The sequence below is a fragment of the Ambystoma mexicanum genome, chromosome 5p (assembly GCF_040938575.1).
Source record: "Ambystoma mexicanum isolate Mex_15411 chromosome 5p, UKY_AmexF1_1, whole genome shotgun sequence".
In the NCBI taxonomy this organism is placed as follows: Eukaryota; Metazoa; Chordata; class Amphibia; order Caudata; family Ambystomatidae; genus Ambystoma; species Ambystoma mexicanum.
In genome coordinates, this window is record NC_090930.1 from 837,225,472 (window position 1) to 837,238,967 (window position 13,496).

The 13,496-nt window shown below is 44.4% G+C and overlaps 1 protein-coding gene across 4 annotated transcripts in view; it reads left to right on the forward strand.

Moving 5' to 3' along the window:
* The window catches only part of ANLN (anillin, actin binding protein), a 728,409-nt gene that overhangs the window by 163,331 nt on the left and 551,582 nt on the right, over window positions 1-13,496 (forward strand). For all 4 annotated transcript variants that reach the window (XM_069613260.1, XM_069613259.1, XM_069613262.1 and 1 more), the window contains exons 6-7: window positions 4,816-5,000; window positions 5,131-5,238. In XM_069613260.1, coding sequence (XP_069469361.1) covers window positions 4,816-5,000; window positions 5,131-5,238 — 293 coding nt within the window. The remainder of the gene's footprint in view (window positions 1-4,815; window positions 5,001-5,130; window positions 5,239-13,496) is intronic.

Consider the following 13,496-nt stretch of genomic DNA (forward strand, 5'->3'; position numbering starts at 1 on the left):
ACAACAATGTCTCTGGATTCAGGATTTTGCTTCTTCTGGGGGCTTTGCCAATTCCAGGTGAGTTCTGATTTCACTGGGATGACTTGCCTTTCTCTTCTATGACCTACTCTTAGTGGGCTGTGGTTGATGTCTTTCTCCAGATTCCCAACTATCTGCTTTTTTAGCCTTTTAATGCAATTGTAATGCTTGCCTAGCAAAGGAATAAGGTGCCTGAATAGCGATGATGGTGCAGCCCACATTCCTAAATGTGAACCAGGGAGCCTGGCAGGATGAGACTGTATCAAACTACTGTACCTAGACCTAATCTCTGAGATCCAATCCCCTTGGGCCGGTAGGTTACTTTCTCAGGCACCCCTTTACTTATCTGTGCCTTTTTTGTCTGCCAGCTTGGTGTTACCTGATCATATGTCTGGTCAAGAGGACAATTTCCTGAATCTTTATATAAACTCTCTTGTAGTTCTCTATCCTTTTATGACGATAACTGATCTTTGCTCTTGCCACTCACTACTTTGTCTGCTTCATTACTCCTTTGAGCCCATTTTCTTCCACCACTCTTACATTTGCCTATACCATCCCTCCCACCATCACCACTTTGGGTCTTCTCAGTACTCTCCTGATCTCATCTTTTTGCCCATCTGTAGTCTCTTGCCAATGTTCTTCTAAGTACCCACTGTTTGCCTTTGTTATTAACCATAATAACCTGTATGCTGCTATTAGCTTTGTTGCTCCTACCCTCCTCAGAGTTCCACCTTCCTGATATTTCTCAGCGCCTCAGCTTCTTCACACTTCTGTGCACCTTATTTGTCTCTTTTGGTTACTATCCTCTCTCCCTTGAAGCTCCATAGTGCCTACATCTTTACCACCTTCTCTCCCTTTAGCCATCACCTTTTTTTAACAATAGTTCAACCTAGTTGGCCACTTGACTCCTTGCTTTGGTCTCCTGGGTCTCTCTTCAACTCCCAGTAGACATGTTAATCTGTCCACCTCGACACTTTGCGGTGCGGGTGAACTGCTTATTCAATCGGGAGGAGAGGGTGGTCTGTTCCTCCACCTGAACCCTAGCCCTTTCAAATTTCATGCCGGTCGGCTTGGTTATGAGATTTGTCAGAAGACATCCTGGTTATACTCCTCTCTGGAGGCCTACTACCATGTCTCTTTCGTCATAAGTGTCATATCATTTTGTCTTGGTGTAGAGAAAGAGGTCTGTTTTCCCCATGTCCTGTGGCAAGACTTGCATTGTGTTGACTTTCTTGATGGTGGCCCCATTTCAGCCCCTTTATTTTTCTTTAAGGTTGCTCACCCTTAAGGTAATCTTCCCCATTGCCATACCTCTGCTAGGTATGTGAGTGAGCTCCCGGCTCTTTGGGGGAAAGTCTCCATACATTGTATTCTCGAAGGAGAAAGTGAGAGGGTACAGCTCACTTCACTTCCCAAGTGCAGTGCATTAACAGGACATTGTGAGAAGTTTCATTTTAAACAAGACCAGGCAGTTTTCTTCTTGCAGTCCTCCGTAAACTCATTACCTCTCCTTTTTAATTAATTTATATGCAGGGACCTAAGAATTTTCTTGGTTGAATATTTGGACCTTAATTGATTGTCCTTTTTAGGAGAGTAGTACTATTACAGATGGCCCCAAGAACACACAACTTTGACAGTTGAAGGGTGTTTATTTGCCGGTTTGGAAAGTGGTTCACTAAGGGCTTTCCACCTCTCGCTAGTCTAGTGCGGGCAAGTTCCCTTCCTAGCCCTAGCATCAATCAATCACAGTATGGTCTCTTGTGATAAGAAACCCCTATCATCTAAGGTGCTGTCTGGCTGGAAGGCAAAGACCCTTTCTCTCCATCTACCTGTGGGAACAATCTGGGTGTTCCCTGATCAAAGCTTTCTGATATATGAATCCCTTTTAGACACTGCATCTTCAATTGTTCTTTCACACCCTTGTACTGATCAGCCTGATGTTCTAGTCTTTCCCTCTCTCCTTTCCACGGTCTCTCACCTCTTGCATCTGTCCCCCGAATGTTCCTCCTTGCAACCTCCAATCATACATGACTACTATTCTCCTCCCTCACCAGCACTACACCCTGCCCCTTCTTTGCACCAGCACTACTCCCCTGCCCCTTCTCTGCACCAGCAATACTACCTCTTCTGCACCAATTGTACACTGCCCTCTCACCACACTAGTACTATTATCCCCTCTCTACAGCAATCATACTCCCTCCTCCCTCAACACCACTGCTACACTCTGCTGCCATTCCCCTCACATTATGCTGCAGAGTCTTCCACAGTTCTTCTCCTTTCACTCCTTCCGGTATCTTCTCATCCACTTCCTGCTTTCCAACACTTCTTGCACGCACATTCAAAACCCAAGTACCACTTTCTCACACCAGCCAATACCTCAACTTGAGCAATTCTCCTCCACCGTCCTTCCTTCCCCTGGTCTCTTGGTGGTCCTTCTCCTAACTTGACATCCCACAAATTACTTACACCTTCCTTGTGCAGGACAGGCATTGGACAAGAAAATGCGGTGTTCATTTCAAACATGTAAGTATAGATAAAAGCGACCTGGACTGACTCTGCTTACTCACAATTGCTACCTCTGGGGAAGGACTGGCTCTGGTCAACACCCTGTTTGGCCTCTGACTGCTCGTTGAAAGGGGGGGGGTCCCCATCCCCTCTTGACAGGGTCATGTGTGAGGCACTCGGAATACTTTGCACTTGTATTCATATCCATAAGGATTATGTGCTATAATGCACTTGTTTGCACACTGTTAGAGCCTGAAAATTACATGTTAATTAGTGATTATTCACCTGCAGTAGAATAATGTCAATACGGACCAGTGTGTCATTCCACATTAAGAAGGATATTGCGGGCAATGGCATTTACTTTCCACACTGGTGCAGGAAAAAAGGTTTATTGGCACTGACTATATTTCAAACATTTATTAATACAATTTTGGGCCTCTTACAATTTTTGTCATTTCCCCTCCAGTGACATTTATATGCAGTGTGAAAATATATGCAGTGTGAAAATTGCAGAAGACCAATCTTCTGCTGAACGTAGTCTGTCATTTGTATTAATGAGCTTTCTTGGAACATTGTAGATAATGCACCAAATTTTGTTTCCTGAAGAGACTATGGCTACGCAATCTTAGGACATTCTGTCAAAACTAACTTGCAGTGCTGAGAAAGACATGGGCCCCAATCAAGGAGCATTGTCTCTAAACTAATACTTTCTCTGGACTTTTTTGATTTGATTAGCAGTTTTTTCCTCGCGTGTTTTTGTTAATTAGTTTTTTTGTTTGTTTGTTGAAATGTATATTTTTGATTTGTTGTCCATTAACGTGTGACTCTACTTGTTTTGCTTTGTTTGAAACTGTTACTTGATTGGTTAGTGTTTCAAGTTATGCTTTATAATTCTTTACTATTTAATATTGTGCCACTACAAGTGCGGCATGCAAAGTAATGTGATCTAAATTTTACACTTGTGTGATTGCAGGATTTGTAATAAAGTATATTTTTTTTCCAAAATTGCTTTCTAGATTTCTAGTTGGCCAAAGAAGTCCATACATGAGGGTGCTCATTTATTGACTCAAAAGTAAATGACTTATTCTTAAACTGTGTTTAGACTGATCCCATGAGACATGCTATTTGATTTTCTTTGGCTTTTGTGTCAATGGGTTATGTGAACCCCTACATTGGAAGATTCGTCAACCTTCTGCAGAAAGCCAGAATGTTTTTTCATCCCAGTTTGAGCCAGTTTTGACTCTTGATATTCAGTGATCTCAAAACTGATTTCTTTGTCCATGGAAGTTCTTTTGATGGTACAGAACCAAGTACTTTATTCTTGTATGTTGCGTAGGTTTACTTCTTGGTGCTATAAGAAGGGCATAGGCTTGCTAATGTCACATGGTGGTTTTGGAATTTTCTCTTGGGCCGGATTCTTCATTGCTACATTTATGGACCACCGGTCAGCGCTCTGTTTTCAGCAGTGTTCAGGAGGAGGCAGCTTATTCTATTTCTTCAGTTTTACAGTTAAAATTACTCTGCTGGCCCTTTTTGTCATGGACAGTCTGATGGTGATACTTTTTCAGCCGTTGCAGTCTTGTCCACTACATCTTTGAACACAAAGTGGGCTTTTTGGTTATTTTTGCATCCGAGATGGATTCCTTGTACGTTTTTATCTTTCATATGTCTAAATCAGTCTCTAAAGAGGTGAAGAGTCTGTGACGTAGGTATCCATTGGAGCCAGTTACCTAGCTTGTGTAATGCTCTTTCAGATGGATATCTATGGTTTATTCCCACATATTCCTCATCAAAACTTGTGCCTTCCTGCTGTTGGTAGCTCAACCATTCCTTTGCATTTGTAAACAAGGGGAATTGGGTAGAAACAGCGGTAAAAGGAAATGCACGGACCAGTACATATGCTGTTTGCATCTTATGTTGCTTAAATGCACCAGTGATGTGGACCATAGTCCAATTCAAATGATGTGGCCCACCCTGCTGGATGTAGTTTCCAGGCTGCATTGCGTCCTGTAGATCTTAAGTAATGAGCAATCACTTGGAGGAATACTGTATGCATCAGGAAGAAAACGACCAAATATGTAAGCGCTATGTTTGTTTCAATTACTTAGGCACTTTCACTTTTTGGAGAAAAGGGTCAGCTGGAGGACAGAAATTGACAATTCCAACCAAGGACTCATTCAGAAGACTTGTTCTCATTTAGCAAATCAACACCAAAAAAAAATGAATCTAAGTTTTTAATAACTTGCAAAGAAAGAATGTTTTCATTACCCAAGGTATTTCATATTATTTCAGGTGGGACAACAGTGAAGTCTTTTGTGGAACGTTTTGGAGAACGGCTTCAGGTGCATAGTCCTGCTCCAATTGCAGGAGTCCCCAAAACCCCTACCGTAACCCCAAACACAAAGATCCTTCAAGAAAGGTTGCAGAAGCACAATGGAGCATCCAGTACTGCTAGTTTAGCGCAGCAACACAAGCAGGTATGGCCCGGTATACATTTGTATGCACCCTGCTGAGATTTACTGTGATGTTTTTTTACGAATATACATTTGACCTTGTTAAAAACTGATTTTTGTACTTTTTTTTACATTTATTTTTTTTAAATTAAAGGAACGTGAAAGGGAACTGGCATCAATCCGTGGACGTTTTGAGAAGGGCAGTGTCTGGCCTGCTGATAAAGGCGATAATCTACGAAGCAAATTGGCAGAATCTAAAATGGTAAGAAGTTGCTTGTACACTTTCATAAAACAGTAATTGCTGCAAGTGGCCAGGTTCATGTTCGCTTTGACATTTTCTCATTAGGGGTCAAAGGAAGTGCAGTACTGAAAGTGTTGAAGGTATTTTTGTCCAGCATGGGGTCTGCTCAGCAGTTATTTCTGCGTTCTCCATTAGTTGTGTGCAGGTTTTCCCCCATCTGGTTGTTGTCATTTGAAGCTGATGGCTTTTCACGCAGGATGTCAATTGGCGGAATCTTGTCTGTGGTGAGTATTTTCCTACATAGGTTTAAATGCTTCCAGATGACTATTGTTTCTAACGATTGTAGGGCCAACTCATATATCTTATTCGTGAGATCTGTTAAGCCGCCGGTAATAAGATTTTCTTCTAATACGTAGCTTCCAGTTGGGACCAAATTTGGGGAGATATGTTGACGTATGGAAGCGAAACAGCGCTCAAGATGGGTACAACCTTTTGACGATAGAAAGTCAACACAGGCTTAAGTGAACATTTCCCATATTTCTTATCAATTGCAAGCACTTAACGTGCTATGAATAAGGCTTTTGTTTTAAGATGTTCTGCCCATCTTGTGTCAATTTCGGACTGATTTAACCATACACCGTATTTCACTGTTTCTTCCTTTATGAATATTGCTAAAGGTTTTTCTTTATTCTTGGGTCGGCATGTTAACGCCTTCACTTCTGTGTTTTTTAAAATTATTTATTCTGTTTCTTTCTGTGTGTTGTACAAATGCTGTTACTCTCTTCTGCAGGCCAATGTATGTCTAGTCCAGGAGGACAATGTCCTCTGCAAATAGCATGTAAGGGATTTTGATCAGTTTTGGAGGGTCTCCGGTTGTGGCTACTTCACTTGTACTTGGGTCTGATATGTACAGAACAAACAACGTGGCTGCCAGAGGACACCCCTGTTTGAGTCCGTTCTTTGGCAAGATTTCTGATGACATAGCTCCCTGGTGACAGTTGCACCTTTATAGTTGTTTGGGAATAAAGTGCAATTATGGGATCTAATATGTATTTAGGGCATTTCCATGATCTCAATTTGTCCCATAACTTGTGCCGATTTACAGAGTCGAAAGCTTGTTGTAGGTCCACAAAGATTGCTTAGCAGCGAGTTTTCAATCTGAATGCTTCTTGTTTCAGCATGTTCAGCATTATCAAGTTTATATTTGTGCCGACATTCTTTGTAAATCCAGTTTGTCATTGATGAAAGAGATTGTTCTGAGATGTCCAATTGGTCAAGTTCCTCTTCACAGCCTTTGATCTGGTCAATCATGATATTCTTTGCCAACACCTAGAGACTGCCTCCCAATTCTCAGCAGACTCTATCAAATGGATTAAGTAATTCCTTACCAATCGAACCATGAGGGTCTTCTCTGACAATTCGGCAGCCCCTCCAGTCCCTGTGACGTACCGAAAGGCTCTTGCGTGTCACCGACTATATACAATACCTTCACTAAACTCCTATTCGATAAACTAGATAATATGGGTATTACGTATACAAACTATGCGTACGATACGCAAATACTCATACCCATCACTGGATGCTATGACACTGATTCCAGAAACTTAAATAAGATATACCTGGCCATCCAGGCATGGATGGTGCTTAATGAATTGTCTTAATGACGAGAAGACTGAGCTCATCTTCATTGGTAACAAAATTAAACCCAGTATCCTCCCTCAAATATACAAATCCTTCAACATCGATGGTAATACCATAAAATTTGCTAATTTAATAAACACTTGGTATGTATCGACTCCACTCTCACCTTAAATAGACAGGTCAACGCGGTCGTCTGTTTGCAGCCTACACTGCCAAATTGATAAGGACTAGTAGACGGTTCCTCTCCTCCGATAACTCTATCACTCTGGCCAGAGCCTTGATGATATTCAGGATAGACTACTGCAACTCACTATTTGCAGGAACCAGCTCAAGAAATGTAAATAAATTGCAGATTGTTCAAAACAACATCAGAGCGGCATTAAACATTCCTAGACACAAACACATTTCCACCATCAGGAGGAAGATCCACCAGCTCCCCGCCCAGGACAGAATTAATTTCAAAGTCCTCACGCTTGCTCACAAATGTATTGCAAATAAGGCACCATTATACCTCCGTAACCTCATCTGTAAAGCCCAATCTAACAGACCAACCCACTCCCAGTACACCAATCTCCTCCTCACCCCTAAGTATAGAACACAAAAGCCGGAGGAGCAAGTTTCCCTACTATAGCACACAAATTGTGGAACACCCTCCCCACTTACCTCAAATGACATCTCCTTCTGGTCTTTTAGAAAAAACCTTACTCTGCAGGACAGACATCCCTCAATAGATTCTTAAGTACTAGCTCAATACCTGCAATACTTGTATATAAATGTATATTGTCATTTGTAAAATGTAATTATGTAACGATAACGTTATGCACCAAATACCTGTAAGCATCTTCATAAGTTTGTACCAGCGCCTAGCTGCCTTTGGGCGCTTTATAAATGAATAAATAAATGCATCTTTTGCCTAATGGATCTAGCAAGGCAATAGGTCGGTAGTTTGAGGGTAAGTTTCTGTTGCCTTGCTTGTGGATAGGAATTAATATTGCGGTTTTCCATGTTTTAGTACTTTTGCATGGGTATTTGCAATTTTGAAAAGGTGGAAGCAAATATCTGCCCTCTGTTCTGGGTTCTTTTTCATAGTTGCGTTGCTTAGTCCATATGGGCCTGGTGCTTTTGAGCCATTTAGATGTGGAATTTGATTTAAGATGTCGTTTCGGTCCCAGTTCAGTTCCCATGATAAGGGTGGTTGATCGTCTTCTTGTTTCATTTTGGTTGCAGTACAGAGTTGAAAAAGGAGCTATCCATGCTTCTTCTGTTACGCCAGAAATCAATTTGGTAGTGTGATCTTAACATCGATTAGTTTCCAAAGGTCTTAGTTCCTTTGGTTTAGTGCTTTAAGCATCTTCTCCGAATCGTTTTGAGTTATCTGTGCTTGGTTGTTTTCAACCCAATTTCTGTATTGTTTTAGCTGGTTTATGCTTCTTGACCGGTGTTCTAGGTTTATGGTTCTAACAGCTTTTATGTTAATTCTCAGCTCTTTATTTCTTTTGTGTAATCTGAGTGTTGTATGCATGAGGATGTTTTGCCTTGTGCAATTGTATGATTCCCTTGTTGCACCTGTATGGTATGAGTAACCATGGGTATTCCAATTTTGCTTTGTCAGTGATTTTTGTATCGAGGAATGTGGCCTTTAATGATGTTACTTGCGAGTCAGACCCATTGACAGGTACCAATTATTGTATTTGTATCATTGGGGGTTCTCTCATGTGTCTGTGATGCTGGAAATGCATCAGAGGGACAGGGCCTCTGAATCCTTGTCCTTTATTGCTTTTTATCATGGGTTTGGACTGGTTTTCTGAGCAGGAGTTCACGTGGGACTCCTGGCGGTGCAGCTCTTCCTGTATTTGGTTTGGTGAACAGACCTTTGGGATACCATTATGGCACCCATGAGTGAGTACGACCCTGTACTCCTAGTGTATGTTGTTGGGCACCTGTGTGTGGCCCACAGAGCAGGGTACAGGCTGGTGGCAGCTCTGTGCTGAATTGACAGAGGCCCTGCGCATCCTCCATTTTGGGATGCCCAGGCCCTGTTATTGGAATCGGTGGATTCCTGATAGGGAAACAAGATGGCCCCTGTGACCTCTTGCTTTCCATCACCTGTTACCTTCTTTTACTAAAGTCCTGGGAAGCCCTGACTCTGTCCCTTCCCCCTGACTGGCTGTTGGAAGTTCCATATGGTGTTGTGGGGAAGTCCAGGTCAGACTGGCTGGAGCCTTCCCAATGACTGCATGTTGTGGGTTTGCCTGAGGGGTGGGACCTGGGTGAATGGAGTGTGACGAATACGTATTCTTTGTTATGGCTGTCTAATATCTGGTGTTTGACACAATGACTGAGACATCCCTGCCCGAAACTGGTATGAATGCAGTGTGTCGTGCTGAATGGCAGAGTACTTGTCCGAATCCACATTCTGTGTTAGTGTCTGGATGGAGAAGAATGGCCCGAATGCACCGTGCGCCCGATTGACTGCCCTTCTGAATGATTGGTTGCCTGAGTGACCCAGCAGAGTGAATGGGAGATCAACAGTATATCTGGGGGCCTCTCACTGCTAGAAATTGTTCAGAAGCTGAAGTAGAAACTGACATTGTAACTGCTTAAATTTGAAGCCCACTGGAAGAACTGCTGCTGCTGTCCTTCACTAATCTGAAAGCTGCTGTGCCTTCAAGGAACTGATCCCAGAGGACCTGGCTAGGAGACCTCTCCCCGAGCTACCATCATGCACTAGCTGATCTTTGCCAAAGCTCCCTGGTAGACCTATGAAAGGCTGCCAACCGGAGAAGGGGACCGCCGATGAAAACGAAGAGAAGCACCAGACAGCCGTCCACGACTGCCATCGCCAACCAGAGCCGCCATGCTCCCTTTGCCTAAGAACATTGATCCAAGGACTCCCTTGCTCATCCTAGTCAACCGCTTTTGTCCTGCCGGAGAAAGTCGAGGCCGCTGACGACCAAGGAAAATCCGCCGGTGGGTTTCCCGCCACCCGAAGACCTTGGACGCAGTCGAAGCTACTGAAGCCAGCTGTGGTCACTTCCCGTTCGCTGACGCCAGACGCTGACGTCCCGACACCCTTGCTGGGCCAAAGTTCTTCACTAACTCTTTGCGATAATGAGCATTCGTCGCCGAGGTGCACCGCACACCTCTTCACAGGACATTCACAAGCTTTTGTCAACGAGCACCGCGAAGGTCGAAGCTGCTCCCTCAATGACCACCGTTCACCTTTTTTTCCTTCATCTCGGAAGTTTGACCCGTGGCTCCCGCTTGAACGGGAGCGCACTCAAGAAGGGCTGACTAAGAACTCTACAACGGAAGGTACATTGGGTTGCAGTACTATAGTAGAAAAGACCTTAACGGACAATATATGGACTGGGCTTGTACGATATATCTACAGGCGGCCCAGGTTGGGGGGGGGAAGCCTCATACAGAAATGCGCCTGACTGTAGGGGCTCAGTATTCTATTATAACGTCTAGATGGTTGGGTGTCATCTGTAGCTCACCAATCTGTGTTAGAACTGTGCCAATGATGGACATTTCTTGGATTGCAGCTGTGCTGCAATAGAGATTTATTAGGGCTATTCCTTTGTTGTTTCTTCGTTATATTTAGCTTTGTGTTTCACTTTCGTTGTGGGCTTCAGCATAGTAATTTTGATGGAGATCGGGTTATATGATTTGACCATTTTTATGTTTGCTTCAGCTTTAACGAGAGTTAGTAATCCATCTGAGGGGGCGACCCTTTGGTCTTGTAATTGCAGGATTGATCAAAGTATTCTATACATTGCAAGTAGGTTGAAGTGTTAACCACATCACCCGCAAACATATTATGTCAAAAGTCTGTAAATGACAATTGTTGTTTTCAAAGAGGTAGGTTGAGCCCCTCGTATTACATAAGCACAGCGATAATGTACGGCTTGATGTAGATTGTAATTGTTAATGTTGCTGGTTCTGTCGTATAGTCTCTCTTCTGTGATGTACTCTAATTGTTTTGGTCCTGTCTTTCGTTATTCCTTTCTTGTCTTTAGTCACTTGAGTTAAATCTCGCTCCGGAGTTTGAGGTAGAAGAGTTCTGCGATGTGTTGATCGTCAGTTGTGCGCTCACCTTAGTAGATCGAATATGGTGTTGGATTGGTGAATTCATTTCCTTTTGTTGGAAGTCTGTCTTCTATTAAGCACTGAAAGCCCAGAGTTCAAAATTGCTCACAGCATGACATTACTTGGTCGTGTATCCTTTGATTGTTAAATTGCACTTCAACTGTATCAGTTTCGTCTTCAAAAGGGAATTCTATGTCTTGAGAACGAATATGCTGTAGTTTTGTTGTGGCATGCATTTAGACGTAGGATGTTTGTCCTATTTAAGATTAGGTGGTCTTTTTTTTTTTCCCCCCCCTAAAGCATTTCAATCTCACTCTTATAGGGTTCAACTTTCCGCTGCAGATCCACGAAAAATGGCATTTCCAGCAAGTCTTTTCTGGCGGAGCACTGTTCAGTATATTGAGTTTGGTCAATACGTCAGCGTGATGGGCCTCTTGTGTCTGTGTGTTTATCATAGTGCTTCGTTGATTGCTTAAATGTTTTGTTATCTTGCATTAGTGTATCATACGATCTCATTTGCGCTACTTGAATTCTCTAATTGACGCAGGGTTTGGCGTTCCTGGGCCTCCTCTGGGACACGAATGCCGAGAGTTTTTCCCCTCTGAGGACAAGATCGCAGTCATCAAGAGGGCCACGGGTCATTTTCTCAGCAGAGCGGTGACCGCCGCATGGTGGTACCATCACCTCTTGGGTGTCATGGCGGCATGTCTACTGGCAGTGCCTTACACAAGGCTCAAAATGAAATACAGCTGCACTTCGCAGCCTCATGAATCGGGAGCGGGGTTCCCAGGCAGAATTCGGCATCATTCCTTCCTCCACCAGGACCTTGTCTGGTGGAGCACAGACTTCAACTTGAGGATAGGCAGACCGCAGCACAGCTTACCATCGCCAAGGATGATTCTTTGGAGGGTTGGGGGAGCCACCCTGGACAACCACAGCGTCCATTGAGTTTGGTCTCTTCAGGAACAGGAGGCTCATGTCAATTGGCTGGAGCTGAAAGTGATCTGGCTCTCTCTCTCAAAGCCTTCCTGCCGCTTATCAGTTGCAAGACGATCCTCATTCAAACGGACGATTCCACCAGCATCTAATAAATCAACAAGCAGGGTGGCACCATGTCTCCTTTATGCACCCTGGCGGTCATCATTTGGGAGTGGGCTCTGGGGAACAACATATACCTGTCGGCGATTCCTCTCCCGGGGGAGTCAAACCTGGCGGTGGACAGACTGAGCAGGTTGGGTGCGAAAAATTACGAATGGCAGCTGAACGATCAGGTCCTTCAAGGGATCTTCAACAGATGGGGGACCCCAGGTGGATATCTTCGCCACCTGGTACAACAGGAAGTGCCCTCAGTTTGCGTCCTGACAGGGCAAAGGCTCCCGTGCGCGAGGCGTTAGTCACATTGAAACCGCATGAACGCATATGCATTTCCTCCCACTCCCCTGGACACAAGGTTATCTGCAAGTGTCCCGACAACGCAGTATAATTCTGATAGCTCTGTGGTGGCCGGCAAGACCATGGTTTGCGGAGCTGCTCAGCCTGTCGGACCAGCCTCCTGATTCTCCTTCCATTGGGCCCAGCTCATCTATTGCAGCAGGGGGGGTACGGTTATCCACACAGCCCGCAAAAGGTGGCCCTTGCAGCGTTGTTCCTGAATAGGTTACATTGAGGCACCTCCGGCTTTCATCGGCTAACCTAGACATCATGTAGAGTTCTAGGAACAATGCTACTAGGAGCCAGTACAAAAGCAAGTGGTCTAGGTTTTGCCACTGGGCTGTGTCTAAGGAGGTTCATCTGCTTACTTGAACAACATGCTATCCTTCTCTGCACACCTTGCCCACTCGGGGTGCAAATAGACACCTGCTGCACCTATCTGGCGGCTATCGGAACTCTGAGGATGTTTTCTCTTCCTCCAATCCAGTGGTTAAGACATTTGGCGGGCCTCACCAGCCTCTACTCGCCTATCAAGAAGCCACACCCAGTGTGGGACCTCAACATAGTGCTGGGCCCCTTGGCACACAAACCCTATGAGTCTGCATGCCTGGTCAGCGAAATCCAAGCTCCTGTGGCTTCTGAGCCTTATACTACCTTTTGTAGGGTCAAGGTGGTCCTTAAACGCATCACGTGTCCCTCCCTAAAGTAGTCTCTTCGTTCCATCTAAATTGGGAAATGGTGCTACCCACTTTTTTCGTGGACCCAAGTACGACGCTCAGACGGTCCTGCATTGTCTGGATGGCTGTTAGGTGTGCTCTAAAATTCGACCTCAGTTGATCCATGAGCTTCCGCAAATCTGAGGCTCTTTGTTACCCTTCTGAGGGTCGAAGCCTAGATATTAGGCTTTTAAGGCCTCCACTGCAAGGTGGATGGTTTTGGCCATTAAGGAGGCCTTTGAGGGGTCCCTCAAGCCACTTCGTCACACCTGCATGCCCACGCCATCGGAGCCATGGCCACGGCAGTTGCTTTCCAGAGGCATGTTCCATGGCAGGTCATCAGCAGGGCAGCCATGTGGGCCATTCCTTGCCTTCTGCAAGCACTACTGTGTGGATGCC